This window comes from Leucopleurus acutus (genome assembly GCF_964270905.1).
Source record: "Leucopleurus acutus genome assembly, chromosome: 17".
In the NCBI taxonomy this organism is placed as follows: domain Eukaryota; kingdom Metazoa; phylum Chordata; class Mammalia; order Artiodactyla; family Delphinidae; genus Leucopleurus; species Leucopleurus acutus.
In genome coordinates this window covers 14719610-14743070 of record NC_139159.1, presented here as the reverse complement: position 1 = coordinate 14743070, position 23461 = coordinate 14719610, and the positions used below count along the sequence as shown (strand labels likewise).

At 39.4% G+C, this 23461-nt stretch overlaps 1 protein-coding gene across 1 annotated transcript in view; it reads left to right on the top strand.

Moving 5' to 3' along the window:
- Window positions 1-18865, top strand: part of SLCO5A1 (solute carrier organic anion transporter family member 5A1) — a gene marked incomplete at both ends in the record, with an annotated part of 119121 nt that extends 100256 nt beyond the window's left edge. The window contains 4 exons of the mRNA XM_082858367.1: window positions 10173-10332; window positions 12682-12923; window positions 15015-15079; window positions 18408-18865. Of these exons, the coding sequence (XP_082714493.1) occupies window positions 10173-10332; window positions 12682-12923; window positions 15015-15079; window positions 18408-18865 (925 nt within the window). The remainder of the gene's footprint in view (window positions 1-10172; window positions 10333-12681; window positions 12924-15014; window positions 15080-18407) is intronic.
- Between the last annotated feature and the right edge of the window lie 4596 nt (window positions 18866-23461).

Sequence of the window (23461 nt, the reverse complement as noted above, 5' to 3'; positions counted from 1 at the left end):
ATCTGCTCATTTCACATGCACCTTTGCCTGTCCACTTTTATTTTCATGGAGTCTGGTGTCGCTCTTTCCATTTCTCTTTGCCAGCTCGATTCATTTTCATTATACTCACTTTTATTTCAAGTGCCTTCTCAGAAGGGGTGGAACGCAGACTCCATGTCTTACCTGCTTTTAAACTGCAAGTCCCCTCAAGACTTCTAAAGCTTTTGCTTAACACCACATCGGTCTTGCCAATCCTGAATCAACTGATTCTGAACTCCCTAGCACTACTGGGAAAAAAATTATATAATTGTGCTGATTTGCTCCATTACAAATTGATGAGTTCCAATCTTAGCAGGCCCTTGTCTTTGCTGAGCAATCCATTTACTTGGCCCTAGTCAGCTTCCTTTCCTATGCCTCATATTGGTCCATTTAAAAAAAAATCCTTTCTTCAAGTTTTTTTTATCTTACCGTAGCTTGTTTTCTCTTGTCGGACAACCTCGTATTCCTTATTACTGAGAAAAAAGAGGTCCCAAGTAAGAATTCCTTGAATTTTTCTTCCCTCTCCCCTCAAAGATAGTATTATTTTCAAAGGCAAGTAATAGCGCCATCATTTTCTAGCTATGTGACCTTGTAAAAAATTATCTAATATTGTAAACTCTTGGTTTCCTCATATATAAAATGACAATAATGTGAATCATACCTGGTTACAACTATAATTAAAGTAAAACACATGCGGTTGAAAGAATTAAAATAATGCAGAAGGGTAGAAAATGAAAAGTCAGTGTCTCCTTCCTCCATCCTCAATCTCCAGTTTGAAGCGTTTAAATATTATAAACAAATATTTGTAGCTTTGATTTTGAGGACTATGTAAGGGAAGGTTTTTGATATTTCCCAGCACAGAGTCTAACACTTAGTATATGTTGAAAAAAGTTAGTTTCTTGGCTTTACTCCCTTTCTAGATCATGCAAAGTGACTCTTTTTTCCTTTTTAAAAGATTAATGAATGTCTGGTATCCACCTCTGCACTGGGACATTACTTATATAGTGATGCTGAAACTAGTCAGGACTTGATGTAAATAAACATTGTAGTTATCTAAATCCATGACTTATGGTACATTTCTTCTCAGTTAATTGTATTCAACAAAGAAAAGTTGATTAGGAGTGCCAGAGACTGCTGCAAGGATTCATTCATTCTAATATTTGCGGCCTGACTTCATCGAACTTTATAAACTAGCAAAAGAAAAACCCAGTTTCCTTGGAGAATTCCTCTAGCTCCCCAAATGCTTCTAGGAAGACAGTTAAAATTGAATTAGTATAAACACTTTTGGGTGGTACAGCTGCACAGGTTTGACACTTTTAGAGTAGCAGTTTTACCTTTGTGTGAAGAATAATGGGGCCCTTTCTCCAAGCAGGGTATGGACTACATTTCAGCCTCTCCTTGCTCCCTTGGCTGGGTGCTCTTGTGCAGTGCACAACCTGTTCATCAGTACATGGTTGGCCTGCCTCATAAAAATGGTAGCTCTGCATGATTTTTTTTTTTTTTTTTTTTTTTGCTCTGCATGATTTTGATCCTTGCATGTAGGATTTTTCTCCTTTAAAGCTGATAAAGAGAGAGATGAAGGGAATGGCAGTGAAGAAAGGAGCCTTTGTCAGACACCTGTTTGGCTCAGGTATGGTGATTGGCCCTCATGTATATCTTTTATATACACTGCTTACAACATCACTCCACTGTATGTGTTATTAACCACATATTTCAGTTAAAGAAACTGAGGTTAGAGAGTAAATGATTTGCCCCAAGTCATCAGTTAATAACGAGTGGAACTGAATGAAACCCAGATTATCTATTTTAGAGTTTGTCTCCTTTCTGAGTACTACACTGAGGTGCTGTTATACATTTTGTATTTTATATAAGCACACATCTAAGTGCACACACCACCTCCTTACTCAGAAAGCTATAGAGAATGCATCCATTTCTTTCAATAGTGCACTAATATTTGGTCTTGCCAGTTTCTAGCTGTGTGAGTATGGGCAGATTAGTTAATCTTTCTGTGCTTGGTTTCTACATCTTTAGGGTAAGGATACTGATAGTATTGATCATGTTGAATTGCTGTGAAGATTGAATAAGGTACTTGGCAAATTCCTTAACCTCTCTGTGCCTCAATTTCCTCATCATTAAGATGGGCTAATAATAGTCTCGATCTCTTAGAATTATAGAGAGGATAAAATGGAATAAAACCCACAGTAATAAGCAATTGTTAAATAACTATTTAATGTTATTTTTCTCATTTTAAATACGAGGAGAAAGAAATTCAGAGGGATCAAATAACTTGCTTAAAGTCACACAGCTAGAAAATGATAGAGCTAGGACTGGAACCCAGGTTTCTCTGATTTTGAAAGTAATGTTTTTAATTATTAAACTGTCCTGAAAGAAGAAAAGAAACACAAAGAAGAAAGCACAATATATAAGCCAATTCCATTTATGAAAGTGTGTGTGAGAAGCTCCAGGTTCCCCAGCATGGTGAATTTTCTGACATTAAAGGAGTTAATGACTAACCTGTCTCTGAATTAGCATCGAGTCCTCAAGAGACACCTAAGTGCCTGGGATGGGGTTGGGATGTTTTAGAAAGGTGACCTTTTCCTATTGAGCCAAAATGGAGTCACAGTTTTTTTGTAGAATGAACCTGATGTGTTATTAGTGGTTCCCTTAGAAAATTCAGATTTGATGGCCAAGATGTGGAGACAACCTAAAGGTCCATCAGCGGCCGAATGGATAAAGAAAATGTCATATATACATATAATGGAATAAGATTCAGCCTTAAAAAAGAAATTATGTAATATGCGACGAGATGGAGGAACGTTGAAGACATTATGCTAAGTGAAAGAAAATAGTCACAGAAAGACAAATACTGTATGATTCCTCTTATATGAAGTATCTAAAATAGTTAAATTCATAGAATCAAAGAGCAGAATGGTGGTTGCCAGGGTCTGGGGGAAGGGGGAAACATGGAGTGACTAATCAATGGAAACAATGTTTTAATAAAGTAAGATGAACAAGCTTTAATGTTGATGATGCCCAAAGGAGGCGTGTCCATTTCACGAAATGGCCTTGGACAGCCCTCCCCACCCCACAATATGTCAGATCTCCAGTTTCCTTTAGCTTCTGAATTTAGAGGGAGGTGTCTTTGTGAGGTAGGCAAACATTGACGATTGTGCCCAACTTTGATCCTTAGGGTAAGTGCTGGCAATTGAAACAGTAATATTAATTTGGTTTGGTCGCTCAGTATAGATTACATTAAAGATTTATTCACTTCCCTTCAAAATAAATCTTTATTTTTCTAAAACAAAATAGAACAATAACAACAAAAAAGGTGACTAAGCGCTAGACATCTGCTGTACAACTTTGTGCCTGTAGTCAACAATACTGTACTGTACACTTGAAATTTTGTTAAGAGAGTAGATCTCGTGTTAAGTGTTCTAACCGCAATATGACAAAATTAAAGAAAAAAAATTCAGATTTGATTCTCCTAGCACCACAATTTCCCTGCAGTTTTAATTAAGAAATGTGTTTTGCTTCCCCTCTGTGTCTGCCGAACTGTATTTCACGCAGGTGTTTCCTAATCATTTTGTCGACAAAGGAGCCAGTGAAAACTGTAGCTTAAGCAATACTTTATATAAACACATTGTATAATGTGAGTTGTTTGCTCTTTACCTTCAAATAATTTTTTCAAATGGGGTTAAATCTGATGTCCATGTACAGAAGTTTTCAGCAGTACTGTCTTGATAAATCATTTAATAATTCTAGCTTTATTATCTTTCATTCATCAAGTGTCATCTCTTTGAACTTAAACTAAAATCTATTATATCATCTTCTGATTTGGAGACTTGAGTTACTGGGTCAGAACTTTTCCAGGGATGATTTCCTGAGCTATGACATGACGAAGATGCATTTGCTCAGTTTTCTGAGAGCATTTTCGGCAATGACTGTGATCCACCAGTCCACCCGTCCAAAATCTCAGGGGTTGGGGTATTCTTCTCAAGTTACTTCTCTCAATATAGTTTTATTGTCCCAAGGCACTAAGACATAAATATTGTCTGTTAATTCAGACCTTTGCTGCAACTCACAAAGGTACATTTCATCATCTTTGTCACCACTCCTGAACTTACCATCCTGCCAGTATTTAGATAGTATTCTAGTACCAGCCCTTGAGTGACTAGCATTTCTAGCCAGATCATTCCTAATTTCTCTAATTAAACCATTCCTGTCTTCTGTGTTTCAGAGACAACTTAACCTTCTGAACGTTTTTTTTTTTTCCTGTTTAATTTCTTTGGTGACATTCAAGATCTTTTATTTATTATAGGTATTACTAATTTTAAAGGCAATTCCTGAAAAGTAGAGAAAAAATAGTTTACTTAAAGGATCTTAGTTATGTGTGTTTCTGGATTATCTTGGCTACTTTTATTAATAGGCTTACAGTTCATTTCTAGCTGTAAGTATATGATTTGATCTATTTTTGGCTCTATTTGGGAGATACAAACAAAATTTGCTTTACTTCCTTTTTAGGAGTATCGAGGGGATATAAAATATAAGCAAATTTTCTTTCCAGTGAGTTTTAAGTTTTGTAACTGAGATCTAAACAAATTACAGGAACTCTGTAAAACTATATAATAGCTGTTTAAACACAGTAAGCCTTGAACCTATATTATTAAACTCGGGGCCAAATTTGCCATTCATATTAACATAGTCAATAGAAAATGTTCATCATATAATGTTAGCAGGAAAAATAGAATTTAGAACACTCTGTGAAATCTTGATAACAATATGTTATTAACGTTAATTTATATGCATATTGAAAAAAGAGCAAAGGGAAGTAAATATACTAAAACCATAATGGTGGATATTCCTGGATTGTAGCATTACTGTGTGAGTTTAATTTGACTTTTTTGTCCTTTTGTATTTTCCAAATTTTCTACAATGAATATGTATTACTTTAAAAATAAAAGCATTTCAAGACGTTGTTCAAGGGACACATCATTTTATTAAAAATGATTCTGGATTTAAAGAGATGGTTTGTATTAGTTGTAGGTTATTATATGTAAATTTCAAGTTATATCTGGTTTGAATTTGTTGACTACAAAGCTAAAGGAAGCTTTAACAGTAAAAAGAATGATTGGATGCAATAACCGTAACTTTCATGAATATAGTCCTGGGGAACCCTACGCTATCCCATGAGTTATTACATACTCCCCTGTGTTGATCATGCTTATCTCCGCTCATGTAGGCAGGAGGGGCGTTGACAGCCATTAACTATTAGGCTGTTAAGGTCATACAGCTTCTAAATGGTAGGCCTGCAACTGGACCCTCATCTAGTTTTCTGACTGTTCTCTATATGAGTAAATAAGAAAATGACATCTTCCTTTTTGAAAAGAAAATCATCATGAAGGCCTTTTGTGCTCTTTGTGATTGTGACTGTGTTACTTTTATTCCTTCCTGCTTCTGCCCTGTGTAGATAAAGAAAACACATCAGTATCTTCGTGCCTTTTATGTGCTAGGAACTCGCTGGGCGCTGGGTATCCATTTACTTATCTAATCCTCCCGTCAACACTGCGATATAGATATTCTGGTCTCTGTTTTACAACACAGGTGAAGTCTCTCTAGATTTGTTCATGGCACTGGTGAATTGTAGATATGGAATTGAACCCACTCTTTTTATTTATTTATTTATTTATTTATTTGTGGTCACGCTGAGCGGCTTGTGGAATCTTAGTTCCCCGACCAGGGATTGAACCTGGGCCCTCAGCCGTGAAAGCACAGAGTCCTAACCACTGGACCACCAGGGAATTCCCTGAACCCGCTCTCTCTGACTCTGATGCTCAGCACAGTGAGAGGTGAGTGCCAGGAAAGCTGCATTAGAGGAAGAAAAAGGAGGAGGGAGAACACACAGAAGACTCAAGGGAAACCATGGCCAATTACACAAAGCGGGTCTGTTGCCGTAGGGGTTTAAGGGGACACACTATGGAGACAGAGATAACTGGGTTTAAATCCCTGATTCTTACTAGTTCTGTGAACTTTAACAGTACCTATCTTAACCTCTCAGATATTCAGTTTCATTATCTGAAAGTTGGAGACACAGTCATAATAAGTTTAATTCTCATGAGGAATACATGAGGTAACTTCTATAGAGATCTCAGTGCACAAGTCCTGGAGTAAAATTAGGACTATGTAAATGTTAGTCCTAAATGATGATGCTGATGATGATGATAGTAGCATTATTTATAAACCTGAAGTTGCACAGCTATATCTGGCCAAGGAAGGGCTTTAATATAAAGCCAAGGATTTAAGCGGAATTAAAAAGAAACATTCTAATTGAAGTCTCCTTAAAGACTGAGATAGATTGATAAAAATTTAAGAAATTATGAGAAAGATACCATTTTTTTTAGTTGATTAGTATATTTTGCCTGAAAGGTTTTTGTTGCGTGGGTCATAGTCTTTTAATCCATGTGGCTTGAATATAAGACGTACGGATCCCTATTTGTCATATGTCTTAGTAAGGAGAAAATTAACAGGAGGCAGAAAGAAGGTTAAGGGGCTCCTCTTTGATTTGTGGAAACCAGTAGAAGTGTGTCAGTTGGGGAAGTCCAAGTGTTCTTTAGGTTTTGGGGTGGGGTGATGTGACACAATTGTGTGTGTGTGTGTGTGTGTGTGTGTGTGCGAGAATATGTGTGTGATTTGAGAGCAACTGTATCCTTACATACCCAGCTGTAATGGCTCCATGGTAGAGATTTTTCCTTATGTTAAACCTCAATCTGTTTTATTGTTGTATGTTACTTTAAATAAACATTGATCCTTAAGCAATTGATTTAATGAAGATTAGGCAGCATGCTCGCTCTTCTTCCCTTTTCTGTTCATTTTGGTCTCCCCATGGCTGGTTTCCTTAAAGCCTCAATGATTGTGGGGCATGCCATTACACCTTTCATAGTTTCCTAGGCTTGAAAATCAGTAAGCTGTACTAGTTAACCTCAGAGACTCCTTCCGTCTCTCTAATTCTATAATTCCATGGTATTTATAGTAACATGTCATGTGTGACCTAGGTTTACAGCTTGGACCATGTAGTTACAAGGCGTTTGTTAGTGAGTCATTGTTCCTGTCATGGAAAGAACACCTACATGGACATTGAGTTAACATGAGCCTCTTGTTTGCAAGGCTAACTTGTCAGTAATGTTTTCATTTATTAGAAAGGTGATGTACTGTCCCTTTGCACAAGGATGAGTGTGGTGTACTACAGTCCTTGTAAATTTTGTACTCCCATGATGGTCTTAGCTCAGGCTCATGAGAGGTTGCTTGGAGTGACTCAGATTTAAACACTCGCACTATTATTCTAATCCAGTCTGTCTTCTGGAGCGTGAGTGATAGTCAAACAAGGCGTTATTATTCTTAAAAATAATTTTTTTAAAATCAGCGCAATGTAAAGGATTAACTGTGTCAGCATCTTTCCTTTTTTTGTGCAACTATGGCCTTTTTCCCGAATGACATTTTCCATAAATGCCTCTTTCTTTTCACTGCTATTTATATTTGTTGCTTGTTTTGATTTTCTTAGAGCTTTCCATATGGTATCATTTCTTTGTATCAGACACCATGATCTCATGAGAAAAGCGAGCATACCCAAGGGTGACCTGGGACTGTACCTTTGTTTCCAGAACTCAGGAAAACTTTTGCCTTCCTGTCATTGATGTGTGTTCTGAGCATCTGTTGACATTCTCTTTAGATTCCTTTCTCTTGAGTGGACATACCCATAAAGGAGAGGTATTTGAAGTATGTGGCCGTCATAAATGAATATGAAGCATGCTGTTAATAGGAAATTCTGTGTAACTTTTAAATATGCATAGTAAAAACCCTATTGTATGGATTTGAAGCGTGTCAGTTTTAGTGACTAAGCATGCAGGCATATAAGTCCCTTTTATTTGGTCATGGCTTGCAGTTTGGTTTTTGCAGAACTATTGAAGATAATAGTAATTCACACAGAATACTCTTCATGTGATATCAATTAAAATAGCACTAATCGGGACTTCCCTGGTGGTCCAGTGGTTGAGAATCTGCCTTCCAATGCAGGGTTTGCGGGTTCGATCCTTGGTTGGGGAACAAAGATCCCGCTTGCCGCGGGGCCACTAAGCCCGCGCGCCACAACTAAAGAGCCAAAAAAAAAATTAATTAATTAATAAATAAATGTTTTGTAAAAATAGCACCAGTCAGCCTCATAATGAATCATTTGGCTTCCTTAGACGTCTATTTCATCATCCTTGGAATGTGGAAATAGGTCTAGAACAGGGTTTCTCAGACTCAGTATATCGAGATTTGGGTCAGTTAATTCCTTATCCTGGGGAGGGGCTGTTCTGTGTATTGTTGGACTTTTAGAAGTAGCCGTGGCCTCTACCCACTAGATGCCAGTAGCATCCCTTTAGTTGTGACAAACAAAAATGTCTCCTGACATTGCCGAAATTGCTGCCCCTGCGAGAACTACTGGTCCCGAATCACATTTTAAAGGTATATTCAATTTATTTATTTATTTGGCTGCATTGGGTCTTTGTTGCTGTGCGCCGGCTTTCTCTAACTATCAAATGGTATGATTCTAAGAGTTGGTGAATATAATAATTATGAGAGTCTTGTGACAATTTCTTCTGTGGAGGGATATGAATGAAGAATAGAGTTTATTTTCCTTTTGCCTCTTTGGAAGTCTTTCTTGGTAAAGTTTAAATACTGCTGTGAACTTGTTCCTTCCATTAAAATTCGATGACTCAGTTATCAACGTGTGACAGAGGACACAGGAGAAAAGCCTTTGAACAAACAGCACTTTATGTTTATGGATTTAATACATATGGTTGGGATGGACTAGGCTACTGGGTGAGCGGTTACTCAACATAGTCATTAAAGGTAAGTCCTGGAACATAACAGACATTCCAAAATATCTGCTGAATGGAGGGAGGATGGTAGTTGGACAGGTGAATGAAGGATCTGCTGTTGCCAGTTCATGAGGCTTTAGGAAGGGTACGTCATCAGTGACACCTAAAAATGATGGTCATGAAAGCAAAGGAAGGAGGTCATTGGATGTGAGCATTCAGAGCCCCTTTCATCCTTCCATGATTCCCTCCGGGTACCTGCCTGCCTCTGTCTTTCCATAGCCATTTCCTTACATCTCTCTCTCAGGCCCTATATCCTTACTTGCCTGCCCTCCCCCCCTTTTTTAGATTTTTTAGATGTGGACCATTTTTAAAGTCTCTATTGAATTTGGTACAATACTGCTTCTGTTTTATGTTTTGGTCTTTTGGCCGCGAGGCATGTGGGATCTTAGTTCCCCAACCAGGGATCAAACCCACACCCCCTGCATTAGAAGTGCAGAGTCCTAACCACTGGACTGCCAGGGAAGTCCCTTTTCCCCCTTTTATATTTCTTGCCTGAACTGATTTTATTAGAGTTTAAAATATTGTATCACTTCTTTGAATCAGACACCATGATCTCATGAAAAAACGGAACCTATCACGTTTGCCTGTAAACCCACATCTGGGCATTCTTGAGGGAAGGAGAGTTTAATGGTTCTTCTCTGGTCATCTGAATCAAACCAGTGATGTGATTCCTGACGGTCTTTGAAAAATCACCTCCTTTTGATTTTCTAGAGTCCCGTGTCTTTCTTTGATAATTGATTCCAGAATAATTAAAGGTTTTGGTCAAAGGACCTTATGTTGATAACTCTGATTGATGGATTCCATGTTAATGTCCTCATCATGATATTATTAGCTTGGCACAGAAGAGTATTTCTTCCATTTTACAGTTAAAGAAATCGAGGGTCCAATTTGTTAAGACATAGAGCCAAGTGTCTATAGTAAGTGAGTAGTTTAGTTATATGAAGGTTAGAACTTCTGAGCTCAGATCCGTATCACCAAGATGGAGGCTAGAATCGAGGTATGATAAATAATTTGATACGAACGTTGTACTGAATCTGTAGGACCAGAAAATTGAAACATTTTTCTTCATGTTTTGTTTTAAAGTCATAAAAATAATTATCTAGGGTGCTACGTCAAGGTACCATGGCTTTGATTTCATGGGAATATCTTCTCTGAAACGGACACAAGACTGAACATGAAGAACTGTCCTATGAGTTTTATTTTAGCAAATTTTGCTCACGATCTATTTTTTTCTCTTAGACCTTCTCTGACCATGCCTCATAGGAATCTGACAGGAAGCTGCAATGTGAATTGTGGTTGTAAAATACACGAGTATGAGCCAGTCTGTGGATCGGATGGAATTACATACTTTAACCCTTGTCTGGCTGGCTGTGTTAATAGTGGTAACATGAGCACTGGGGTGAGTACATTTCACAAGTTCCTGTACTGTTAGATTTCATATGCAAACACAAGGCTTCAGTCTCCCTTTTCAAGAAACTTCAAATAATCTACAAAATACCTTCTGTCAAACACCCAGAGGAAAGAAAATTATGCAATACTATATCATTTTTTTTTCCAGGGATGATCGGAGCATTTGTGTATAGTGATCTGATTCCGCATCAGCACTGCCCTGCTTACATTCTGTGCCAACCCAGTGAAATTTTATAAGGTTGAGTGCTAGCTTTCTCCTTTGTTACCCTGACAGGGCCCTTGTGATGGACTTGAAGGTCAAGATGACCACATTTGGTGCTGAAAGAAGAGAATAGGAGAGCACCTCCCCTGATCAGAGCCTGTAGCTGGGCAATGGTCATTTTTCATAGACTATCAGTTCAGACTTTTTTTTTAAACTTTCAGAGTAAAGATATTTCTGTCAGTTCAAGAATAGGCTATTTTGAGAATTCCCTTCCCCGTGAATTATAAATAGTCTGTAATACTGTGGGAGAAGGTTTTCATATTCTACTCAGTTCTTTATTGAGCCTTGTTTCATGCTTTACGTAAGAACAGATTGTAGGAGGCTGCTTTCATTAAAAGGTTAAAGTGCATTTGCTTGTTCTGTGCAGGCGATATGGGATTATACTGTTGACTGCCTGTTTTGGGGATGTCATATTTGATTTCTGAGTTTTAAACTATAGTGATAAATTGAGATTCCTTTTGCTGGCCCCCTGTTATGTAATTGGTGAGCTCCAGGGTGTGACTGAATTGAAAGGGACAATGAGATCTATTCTCAGTGGCTAAGTTCTTCCCTGGGAGTGAGTGAGTCCTCTGGTACAGCGTGCTTATTTTGTTTTAACTTTAAAAATAACTTTATTACACTCACTTGATATCATGCTGAAAATTGACAACACAAGCGTATAAGTCGCACATAAGCGTGAAGTGTCTCTGTCTTATCACAATTTGAAAAACTGATACATACTTTTCTAACAACAGAGGCACGGATTATTCCTATTTAAGCAGTCATGTATACAACTTGTCTTCTAGTCTAGTTATTGGAAAGGATAAATCAGAAATATGCAAAGATGTCTTGCTACACATTGTAGGGTTAACCAAACAACACACGAAAAACTCAATTCATAAAGAAAACCAAGAGCATTGCATAATTAAAACTCGATAGCAACTTTGACCAACCTTACCCTTGGCAATAAATGTGGACGTAAGTATGCCTAAGGAGGTCATGCACAAAGATGACCACATGTCCTATTTTATGGAATCTAGTTCCATTTCTGGACTATCTTTCCTGGGAGTGCAAAAAGAAGGGGGTGGAAGGAGATAACATCAGGCTTTCTGGACCTTACTCTGGTCCAGACATCTGGTCATTTGCCAAGAGAAACAATAACCTGAGGCTTCAAAACTCTCTTCAGGGGAGTGGGGAAAACATGGGCTCCTTGGGGATCATATCCCCGGGTCAGCCATCATTCTTACAAAGAGGCCCACAGTCCTTGGAGCACAGGCAGTCAAACAGTGGCCCATTTGTTCCTCCTGCTTCTCTAGGGGGTCAACAGGTCACAATGACAGTGAATTCATCTGATGTCCATTCAGTAAAAGCAGCATAATAGGCAGGAAAGGTTAATTGGCTGTTTTGTTTGAAACACGTTTTTAGTCCCTTGCATTAGCTGGTTTCAAACGAAACAGCCAATGATATGTTGTTCACTATTACAGACGCTGAAGTCATCACGGCTGCGTTATGAATTCTCTGTATTTATTTAACAGATGTTTACTTTAGGTCCTACACTGTGTTCAAGGTTATGCTAGGCACTCTGGTGAGCACAGATAAAAATAAGGCTTAGTTCCTGTTTTTGAAGGACTTCTTTAATTGGAGAGCCCAAGAATTAAACAGCCATGGAAACAGCATATGACTGTGACCCCGAATGAGCATATAGGATGTGAATGGTATAGAACTGAATGCTGAAAGCTTCTTATCAAAGTTTAGGTTTAAACCATCTTGACCAGCAGATTTTGATGTTGTTAGATGCACTCTTTGGATCCTGACTGTTAAAACGAGGAAGATATTTTCTTTTCTTTCTTTTTCTTTTTGGCCGCTCTGTGAGGCTTGTGGGATCTCAGCTCCCCAACCAGGGATTGAACCCGGGCCATGGCAGTGAAAGCCTGGAATCCTAACCACGAGGCCACCAGGGAACTCCCAGAAGATATTTTCAATGAAATATTCTGCATCTTTTTAAATACTAGAGTGATTTTAGAGCATTTTAACTTTGTCTGACTGTTCCTATGCTGAATTTCGCTTAGCGTCCAACTGATCTCTGTTATCACTTAGATACGGAATTACACAGAGTGCACCTGTGTCCAAAGCCGCCAAGTGATCACGCCTCCCACAGTGGGGCAGCGCAGCCAGGTCCGCGTGGTTATTGTCAAAACGTATCTCAATGAGAACGGCTATGCTGTGTCGGGGAAGTGTAAACGGAGCTGTAACACCCTCATCCCGTTCTTAGTTTTTCTGTTCATAGTGACCTTCATCACAGCATGTGCCCAGCCATCAGCCATCATAGTAACTCTCAGGTGAGGACAGCATTCAACGTCTAGGGTGGGTTATACACCCAGAGTTGCCAGGATTCCTGGTCCAGACTGGGGGCTGATGTGGTAACACAGAGAGGAAAGCAACGTGAGATTGTGCAGGAAAGTGCTCAGACATTTACCCGGTGAACTTAAGAGAAGGGAGTTTTCCCATGTCAGGAAAGGAAAGGAAGTTGGTAACATTTCATACTTCCGAACTTTCTTTATTCAGATGTGTTCTCTCCCTGTAGGTCAGGGAAACTTATTTTGGGTGCCTTTGGTCCCTGAAGTCTCTACCCTAAAAGGTTCAAGTTCAGGAACTGAAAGCCGTGACCGTTGTAGCTACAAGAAACCTGGCCCTAGAGGAGGCGGCAAGTCATTTGGGGAAGTTGCTAAATTGTGCACATAGCGAAGAATATTATCTCCAACCTCGTAGATGGTTAATACTCCAGGATCCGTGCCATTGCTGCTGGTCTTGCAGTTCCAAATGCTGCTTTAATAAATTTCACTGTCATAAAATTTTGACATTGAATCAAGGAAAGGGCAGACCCGGAAACGTATTTATTAAGTTGTTCATGCTGTGCTTTCTTTGCTGTGTTACATATCCTGTTCGTGTTGTTTGGCTTCTAAGAGAGAATGTGAAAGTTACCTGAATGGAAGCCCTATTTAAAATGCTGGCACCAGCACATTCGGATCAGAGTTTTGGTATTCGCAGTAAAGACTGCAGTGGACCAAGGAAAGAAGAGGGCAGCGTGGTGAAGAAACAAAAGCACGCCCACAGCAGCCTTAGGGGGGCTGGGATGCAGGGTGATGAGGGAGTGAGGGGTGTCAGTCTCTATTCTCCCTTTTATGTCCTCCCTGGTTCCTCAGTACCCCACAATGCTGGGCACCTGGTGGGATGCATCTGCTGAGACGTCATTCTTAGCAGGGCAGTTGGGCTGCTCCCATGCTTTTTCTGCATGTTCTGACTTCCCTTCTATGGGATGCTGAGTTAGACGATGTTCAGCCTATGCATTCCTTGATAGATAACAGCCCACGAAAGTCCCATTGGTCCCAATGGTTGACTCACTCAGTTCCTCCATCAGCAGATACTTACGGAGTAACAAAAATGTGTTCCACACTGGGGAAATTGCTATGAGAAAATAAAGAAATTAGCGGAAAAGAGGACAAACATGCTGGTCCTTGGGAATTTTACATTATATGCTGAGAACCCTATGTGTATGGGATAGAAAGGATAAAGTACTTCGTCATGAAAAAATGTGAATCATTAATAATGTAACACTTTGAACTTTAATTCTACAAGAGATGTTAAATAACCCACATAAGGGCTGCCCATTTTATAATGTTCAAACATGGCAGATCACCAGTTGGCCTCTAACCCAAAACTTGAGAAAAGGAGCCCTTTAATCTTTACTAATTACAAAATCAATAGACTCCAATCTTCCTGCCATGTGGGAATTACTTGGAGCATAAGTTTTAGGAAAAGAAGAGAATGTGAGGTGACTGGGGAGGGTTCATTCTTTTTCTAACTTTTGACTTGTTTCCTACACATTTTGGGACCATTTTTTTAAAAAACCTGTTTTCTCTATACTTGAGAAATTACAGGAGTCATGTTCAGTGTACACACCTACCATTCTGGGAAGTGCAGGCAAACAGAGAAAAAGAATGCAATAGTTAGGATAAAACGCTATATATATATATATATATATATATATATATATATATATATATATATAAAATTTTTTTAACAGAATTGATTTTGCAAACTCAGAGCCACTTCTGTACCTTCAGCAAACTCAGTTAGAGCCACTTCTGTACCTTCACCTTCTATACCTTCAGCTCTGAACCTTTGTCTTTCCACCGTTATTTACACAAAAAATAGTTATCGGAGTTTCTCTGCAGTCTCACTGGGGAGACCGTTATTCGGTGATTTAGCCATAATCGGCCTTGTTCTGCTATTGTTAATAAATTCTAGCGAACTCAGTATTTTGGCCCAGCATGTTTGGTCCCTGGCTCTGCCGCTAAGCAAGCTTGATTTGACATTCATTTTCCTCAGACCATTACTCTAAAACATTTCTTTCTTTACCTTCTTCGTAGGTCCGTAGAAGATGAAGAGAGACCTTTTGCCCTGGGAATGCAGTTTGTTTTATTGCGAACACTTGGTATGTTCCTGTATTTCCAAGTGCCTCTCTGTTCCTCTTTGTAGATGGCAAATTTCCACTGTCCTTTAAAAATGGCAAGTCATTTGTTACCATTCATAGTAGCTAGGATTTCACAGGTTAGTGGCGAGGCACAACTTCCTCATTTCCTGACTTGGACTAAAAGCTGACCAATTCTGTCACTGATGAAAGAAAACAAAACTGACTTTAGATCCGTTTCTCTTTCACTGTGAACGTAAACTTGGGCTAAATTCCCCAGAGTTTTGTAGAGTAAGAAATCTTGAACCAAGAAATTGTTACGGGCTTATGATCCTGTTTTTTTGGTCCCTTTTGTGCCTTTGTAACATGAAAGTGATGGGAATTGGTGCTCATTTTTTTGTGTGTGTGAAAACTTCAATTCCTTACTTCTTTCCAGTCATTTTATTGGGCTGGGTAAAGAGTATACCAATCAAGTTTCCTGAGGAAAAGAGATTAAAAATTCTACCAAAAAAAAAAAAAAAAAAAAGAAAGTTTTCCAAACTGATATATAAGGACTAGGTTTTGCTTATTAACAAAAGAAGCTTGTTAGCGCTATGTCAATGGGGTAGGTCCCAGAGTTTATTTGGACATGAAGAATAGCCTTCTGATTTTTACAAACACCGCATCACTTGTGATGTCTTGGGACAGTGACTGGGAAACAGCATGTGAAGTGGCCCATTCCCTTGATGGATTTCAATGTATTTTTATATGACTTCCTCATCGTCAGGCATATTTTTTCTGTCTTAAGTGGCAGTCTGTCATCTTCTTCAGCTGTTATTTTCCCCAGTAATCAGTATCATTGTCCACAGCACAAAAAATTACTTCTTTGATTCAAGCTGCTTATTTCAATCTTGAAGGATGAAACATTTTAAACCCTTAAAAATCATCTGGCCCTTGACAACACGAATGTGCTCTGAAATTCTCATTTTGTCTCAGGCTGTGCTCCATGGCCCAGACTTAGAGTGAGGACTTGTCAGTGGGCATCAAAGGCTTCTGGTTGCTTTGAATTAGGTGACTTATTTTTTTTTTTAAATATCAGATTTTAATTTTACTTATTTTGCGGAGGGGGCGCCGTGCCACATGGCTTCTGGTATCTTAGTTCCCCGACCGGGGATTGAACCCCCGCCATGGCAGTGAAAGCACCAAGTCCTAACCACTGGACCGCCAGAGAACTCCCTGGACGGCTTAATTTTTTGGTAACATGAAAGCACCGTTTTCCAAAGAACGCTGGTTCAAGGAACGACTGACATTCTTTGATTTAGTTAAGAAGTTTGCCTTATGCTTCTCATTGAAAACAAAAAAGTTATTTTCAAAGAAGGAAATTTGTTTAGCAAAGGGGTAGTTGAATAAGAAAAGAAAAAAGAGTTCCTCCTTTTTGCTTGGCCTGTCTCTGATGCCAGGGGCTTGGGTGATTTCATATGGATGTGGAATAAGTCAAGAGATGCACGCCGCAGCATAAGGAATTAGTGGAGGGAGAACAAACATATCAGGCATTTATTATTTAATTCAACCTTACCTTAAGTTCCACTGATTATGAAAAAGTATAGTTAGGCCAACCAGCCACTTTCCATTTCCCCAAGTGCCAAAGCAAAAAGAGAGTTTCAGGTATTTCAATGATGTTAAAGTTTTGAAAAGTGAAACATAGTTGATGTGCAATATTATGTTAGTTTCCAGTGTACTACATAACAATTTGACATTTGCAAACATTACGACATGATCACGATGATAAGTCCAGTAACCATCTATCCCCATACAACATTATTACAATATTATTGACCGTAGTCCTTATGCTGTGTATTACGTCCCTGTGACTTATTTATGATTTAAGTTTTGTACCTCTTAATCCACTTCATCTATTTTGCCCAGCCCAATAAGGTTACATTTCAGTTGTAGTGACCATATCTCCTTTTAAATGAATACAGCGTATTTAAAAAGGTATCACTTGGGGGACTTCCCTGGCGGTCCAGTGGTTAAGACTCCGTGCTGCCAATGCAGAGGGGTCGGGTTCGATCCCTGGTCAGGGAATTAAGATCCCACATGCCGTGTGATGCAGCCAAAAGATAAAAATGTACCACTCGCAGCCTCCTGGGCTATTAACCCACCTGTCCTCTCTCCCTTCTTCCCCTCCTCCATCCCTTCCTCCCTTCTCTCTTTTCTTCTTCCTTTCCTTCCATTCATCACTTCCTTTTATAAACTCTTATTGAGGATCCATGGGCTGTCCTGATAGGTCCTTGGGATGCGAAGAATAAAAGGCATGGTCCCCGCCATCGAGGAGCTTATGGGTGACAGACTTACAACTAGTTTAAATACTGGGTGATAGTGGACAAAATGGAGGTGTACACAAAATGCAATGGTAATATGGTAGCATCTGAATGAGTCAGGAATTTAAAGGGGGAGTAGATATTTGCAAGGTGAACGAGTTGGGAATGGGGACACATTTCAGCAAAGGGAGTAGCATGTAATGAAGGAGGTCTACTTGGGTAGACATTTTTCCTTATGGGAGTAAAGAAATGTCTACATCGTAGCCCAAACAATGAAGCTGCTACTCCTCACAGGTGCTGCATAAGCTGTGAAGATGAATATTATGCCTTATTTATTTCCAAACTCCAGGAGCCATTTGATGTGGTTTCCGACTTACAGGGCACAGTGCTTGCCTGATACCCTTCCTGCATCCAAGGCTAGAACCCAACCCACAAGATCTAAGTGTATGAATGTTTGTGGATCATAAAGAGTTCTAATATGGCCAGTTGTGTACTTCATAACAAAATCGGATTTTTTAAGTTTAAAAGGATTGCCTAATTGCATTTCTTTTTTTTCTCGGCTGGGCAGAGAGGCTGTGGGATCGTAGGTCCCACACCAGGGATTGAACCCTGGGGCTACGGCAGTGAAAGCACCGAGTCCTAACCACTGGAACGCCAGGGAGCTCCCCTCCCTCATTGCATTTTTATCAATAGAAATTTTTATGTCTAAAGATGTGTTCATGCTTTTTAGACATTTTATATCATAATATGTCAACTATAATACATAATAATAAATTTTAAAATAAATATCATAAAATGCCTAAAAACCAAAACACATTCTGACTGAGTTGCAAACTAGAAGATTTAAAGTATTTACAATTTAGTGAGCATTTCTATGATAAGAATATTATGACAAGATTTGGTACATATTTACAAAAAATCAAGTAACACGAGAAAACCACTCCCTTCAACTGGTTTTTAGAGCGAACAAGCATCCTGTTAATTTACAGATCTGTTTCCTCTTATAAGATGTGCTAACTATTTTCCTTTTTCTTTTTCTCCGACAACTCTAGCATACATTCCTACTCCAATTTACTTTGGAGCAGTTATTGACACCACCTGCATGCTGTGGCAACAGGAGTGTGGCGTGCAGGGCTCTTGCTGGGAGTACAATGTCACATCATTTCGTTTTGTCTATTTTGGTTTGGCAGCTGGCCTCAAACTTGTTGGCTTCATTTTTATTTTTTTGGCCTGGTACTCCATTAAATACAAGGAGGAAGAGCTACAGAGGCAGAGGTGGAGGGAATTCCCACTGAGCACTGTGAGTGAGACGGTGGGCCACACCGACAGTGCCGATAAGTCTGTCCGGACTAGATCCTGCCCAGCTTTCAGCACCCAGGGAGAATTCCACGAAGAGACTGGTCTGCAAAAAGGGATCCAGTACACAGCACAGACCTATCCGGGGCCCTTCCTAGAAGCAATAAGTTCCTCCCCCGACCAGGGGCTGGAAGAAAGCCCTGCTGCCATGTAGCCTCCCTTCTGAAGCTTGAAAATGGAAGACTTTTGTTGGTTGAGTTGACTATGGTGACTCGAGAAACACCCGTGCCTTCTTTTCTTTCTTTCTTTTTTTAACCTCTAAAGACACAATCCTCAAACCAACAAAACTCAGTATACACAGCCACTGTTGATTGAGGGCTGGATACCTCAACAAGACTGAGCCTTTCCCCCCTTTTCTCCAAGACGGAGCTTAGATAGATTTGTTACCATTTCTGAGTTAATTTTGACGCTAATGCTCCAATATGGTATAAGGCTGGGTGCACGACTAACACAATCATGGGAAGTGTGATGGCGGTGCGTATCATTAGCGTGCGCTCTGAACAAGGGTGAGCTTGACCATGATTTTGCATTGACAAAGCAAAGGGTTTAGGTATGAACACCTACTGTGAGTCCTGCTACAAAGCACAAATGAATTTGCCTCAACTATGCAATTTGATTGGGAAACTGTAAGTGCAGCCTGTTACTTTTGGTGTCAGAGACTAAAGCAGATACGGTTCTGAAATTAGGAAGCGAAACTTTCCCTAAAGTACTGTTAATAGCATTGTAAGCCATAGCAGAGCTAAAAATCAGGTAGAACTTTTCAAATGCTTCAAAGGAACCTTAAGCATAGCGTGAAAAAGGGAACAGCTACTTCGTTTCATAAGACACATTCTCTTTTAGTCTATCTGTCCCACCGTAAAGGAGTTAAAGAAGCTGCTGAATCATGAACGTAAGAGCTTGAATATCAACTTCAGGATTCTTTCATAAGGGGTTTTAACACTCGTGTGCTAAACAATATGGCTAGAAACTGTCATTTGAGATGCATAATAAGGAAAGAAACTGATGGCTTTCTCATCCAAAGAAAATTGCTGCAGAAATTCTTTTAGTTTTTTGTTTTTTAGTATAAATTTATTTATTTATTTTCGGCTGCATTGGGTCTTCGTTGCTGCATGCGGGCTCTCTCTAGTTGGCAACGAGCGGGGGCTACTCTTCGTTGCGGTGTGCGGGCTTCTCACTGCAGTGGCTTCTCTTGTTGAGGAGCATGGGCTCTAGGCGCACGGGCTTCAGTAGTTGTGGCTCGCGGGCTCTAGAGCGCAGGCTCAGTAGTTGTGGCGCACGGGCTTAGTTGCTCCGCGGCATGTGGGATCTTCCTAGACCGGCGCTTCTGTGTCCCCTGCATTGGCAGGTGGATTCTCAACCATTGCGCCACCAGGGAAGCCCTCTTTTAGCTTTTAAGGGCCCACATAAGGGTTGTTGAGGACTGTAACCTTGACACTCAAAATAGTTGGAAAAAGAAATCCCACAGAAGTAAGATTGAGTCTCACCTGACCATTTTAGTTATATACCTGGAAGCACTAGCCCATGTGTAGCTTTCTTTTTTATGTGCAGAAGATTGCTGCAGTCACTCTGAAATGATGTCATTTAATCAGGAAGATCACCTTGAATACAGGAGGAGGGAGATCTGTGAGCTGGATTTAGGTTATGATCCCAAGTAATGGTTAAAAATTATGTAAAATAAACTGGTCTGTCGTACTGAATCCTACCTTATCTGAATCATTTTATACCTCCATTTAATTCCTTTCTACTGTAACCTTCTTGAAGTGACTCTGAGAGAGGATTTTTCTGTTCCCAAATGCCCTTGGTGTTCAACATCCATCATCCTTTTCAGTATCTCCCAGCACATCACTTTGATTTAGATGCCACACAGAATGTTTTCTCTATGGTCCTTCAGGCAGATGCCTCCTGACGGCACTGTGGACCGATAACAAGTTAACTCATGGAATCTGGCTGCTCAGAAAAAGAATCATGACAACTCAGACTTAGGAGGGACTATAACGTACAAATATCAATACGATAGTGGACGGTGTCTGCCAATGAGCCTGTGCTTCTGTAAGACTAATTTGGGAAATGGTTTCCTTGGCAGATTTACAGTCTTCCACAGAAGGGATGAGACTGACCCACGATTCTGGCTTTTTGCCCTCCATCCATGGCTGCATAGGTGGAGTTGTGTGAATATTCCTGGGTTCAAGGTTGTCTCCTTCTCTACCTAGGAATGTCATGGGTCAAATGGTTCTCTTGGTTGCATGCAGTTTATGGAGAGGGTTCTCACTGTTAGACTAAATAATGTCTACAAGGGGTGGAGTCAGTGGTCCCAGGTGACCAGGACTTCCCTTGGGGCAGACTTGTTCGGCTAAGTCATGAGGAGCATCGTTGCCTGTAATTACACTGTGTCTGTCAAACTGGTCAACTTGGTGTAGTTTGAAGGTCTTCAGAGAATTTTGCTGACTGTCTTCTTGTCTACTCTGGGGGCTTAGTGATCCCCTTTACCCTTTGTGGGAGATCTTTAATCCTTTAGAAGAGAAAGTTTCCTTTTGTGTTGGAGCTAAAGATATGTAGATTGGGAATAGGTGTTTTCTTAATTGTCCTCTGATGGTTAAGAAACTGCACTGAGAGAATTTTAGTGGGATTGGCACTTTTTTTTTTTTTTTTGTAACTAAGATTGTGTGTTCCAACACTCTTAGAATTTCTCTCTTCTTAGTAGCCCATTTTGAAAAGGAGCTACTCTTAGAAATCTATGACCTGAAACGATGGACTCATCAGGTATAATTAGAGACCCCCCTCCCCCTTCTCTACCGTGAACAGTCATCCAGTTCAGCCATCGCTGACTGAGCACCATTTCCCTGTCAGGCACCATTTTACCCAATTACCATCTGCCAATCTATGAAATCCTTTGGGTTGATTAGGCCATGATTCAAAGAAATTGGCCTGAACTGTACACCACAATGTTAATATTGTACTTCCTCAAGTATCTGGTACTTATGAATAGCAGGTATATCATTACTGTGTTGTTGGTGAATGTAGAATAAGTGGTAAAAATCTTGGGGGACTGACATTTTGGAATATGTACCAAATAAGAGTTGTCCCCAAAATGCTTTGGGTTCTGGTGGCATCATTGGACTATTACATAGTCAGCTGAAGTGACTACTTGATAGAGGACACCATTTAATTGTATATATATATGAGGTCCTTATATGCTTGATAATAAATTGGTCGTGTTACTTTAGAGTCACCACTCCTGTTAAAAGTTTAATTGCCACTCTCCGTTAGCTTAGGCTTCTAATTACTTATTTTTTGGAAAGGTCACCTTCTTCTTTTTAAAACTCTATAGATGAATGTATTATTTGACTTTAATATGCAAATATAATATCCTGAGTCTAGCCTATTAATTTAGAAACCCCAGGGGGTGGAGTGGACGGTTAGTACACATGATTCTGGTTATCTTCTGTAGCTTGAAATCCATATCCTTTGTAGGTGGATGTAACTCTTGAAAACAGTCAAAAGTCATTCAGAACTAGGGTAGGGGAAAGAAAGGAGCAGCAGAGAGGAAACAAATTAGCATCTGTTGAATGTTGACTATTGGCAGAGTGTTTTTGTCAAGCACTTAATATACATCATGCATTTAAATCCTCTTAATAACTTTGCAAGATAACTATTTTTATTGTTTTTCTTTTTTTAAAACAGATCATGAAAACTGAGGCTCAGAGAGTTAGTGTGATTTGTTTAGGATTGTACATAGTGGCCAAGTCAGGGTTCAGACACATGTTTCTCTATTGTGCACTTCTTACACTACATAATGACGGACAGTCGTTTTGGTTAACATAGGTAAGATGTGACTATAAGATAGTGAGGTGAAGCATTTCATTTTTTGTTGTGTTACTGTTTCTGAAGAGTGATTATTATTTCCTTGTGTAAAACAAAAAAAAATCTGTAGGAAACATCAAAATTTTAATGTTTTGATTTTCAAGGTAAATTTACATTTATTTACCAAAGTCTTATATTCACAATTGTTCGTCCTAACATACCTCAAGTATTTATTTAGAGTTCCTATTTAATATAGAACAAATCCAATTTTAATGTTAACATTTAGTCTCAGTAGAGTTTCTGAAATGAATCTTAATGAGGAAAGGTAGTTCAGATTCGTTGAATCTGAGTTTGGGGGATTTCAAGTGTATGCTTTCCCCCCCCCCCTTTCAGAATGTTAACATTTATATTAGTTTTTTTAAGTGACTGTAGCTTTTAAGTTTCTTAATAAAAGTTTTAAATGGACACATACAAAGTGTTGCATGTTCAGTGAACAGATAAGTGTTGTATGTTATAAACCAAACCCCAATCCCATTGTTCCTGATTGGTACCATTAGTAGCTGCAGGAAAAAACAGGAATCTGTGCCTAGAAATGTCAGCTTACCTGCAGAAGGTAATGGCAGCCCTACCTTTTTACCAACCACCAAGACACTTCTCCCTTAGTCTGCATTTCCAGCTTGCATTGTTTGGTGGACTTGGAGCCTGTTTCTTTTTGGAGCCTGTTTTGTATCAACTACAAGTGCACCAAAGGGAAGAGAAGCTTCATAGTTTGAATGGACCTGAAGCATTTGCAGAGATTCTCTAGTTGTGCCCGGGAGCAGCAGGAGAGGCCAAGCCTGGAGTGGTAGCCAGTTATACTCTGTGACGTCGTGTGCACTTCAAACATCCTAAGTGGCACAGAAATATGAACGTAACTATTGATATATAGGTGCATACTGAGTAGTCTAAG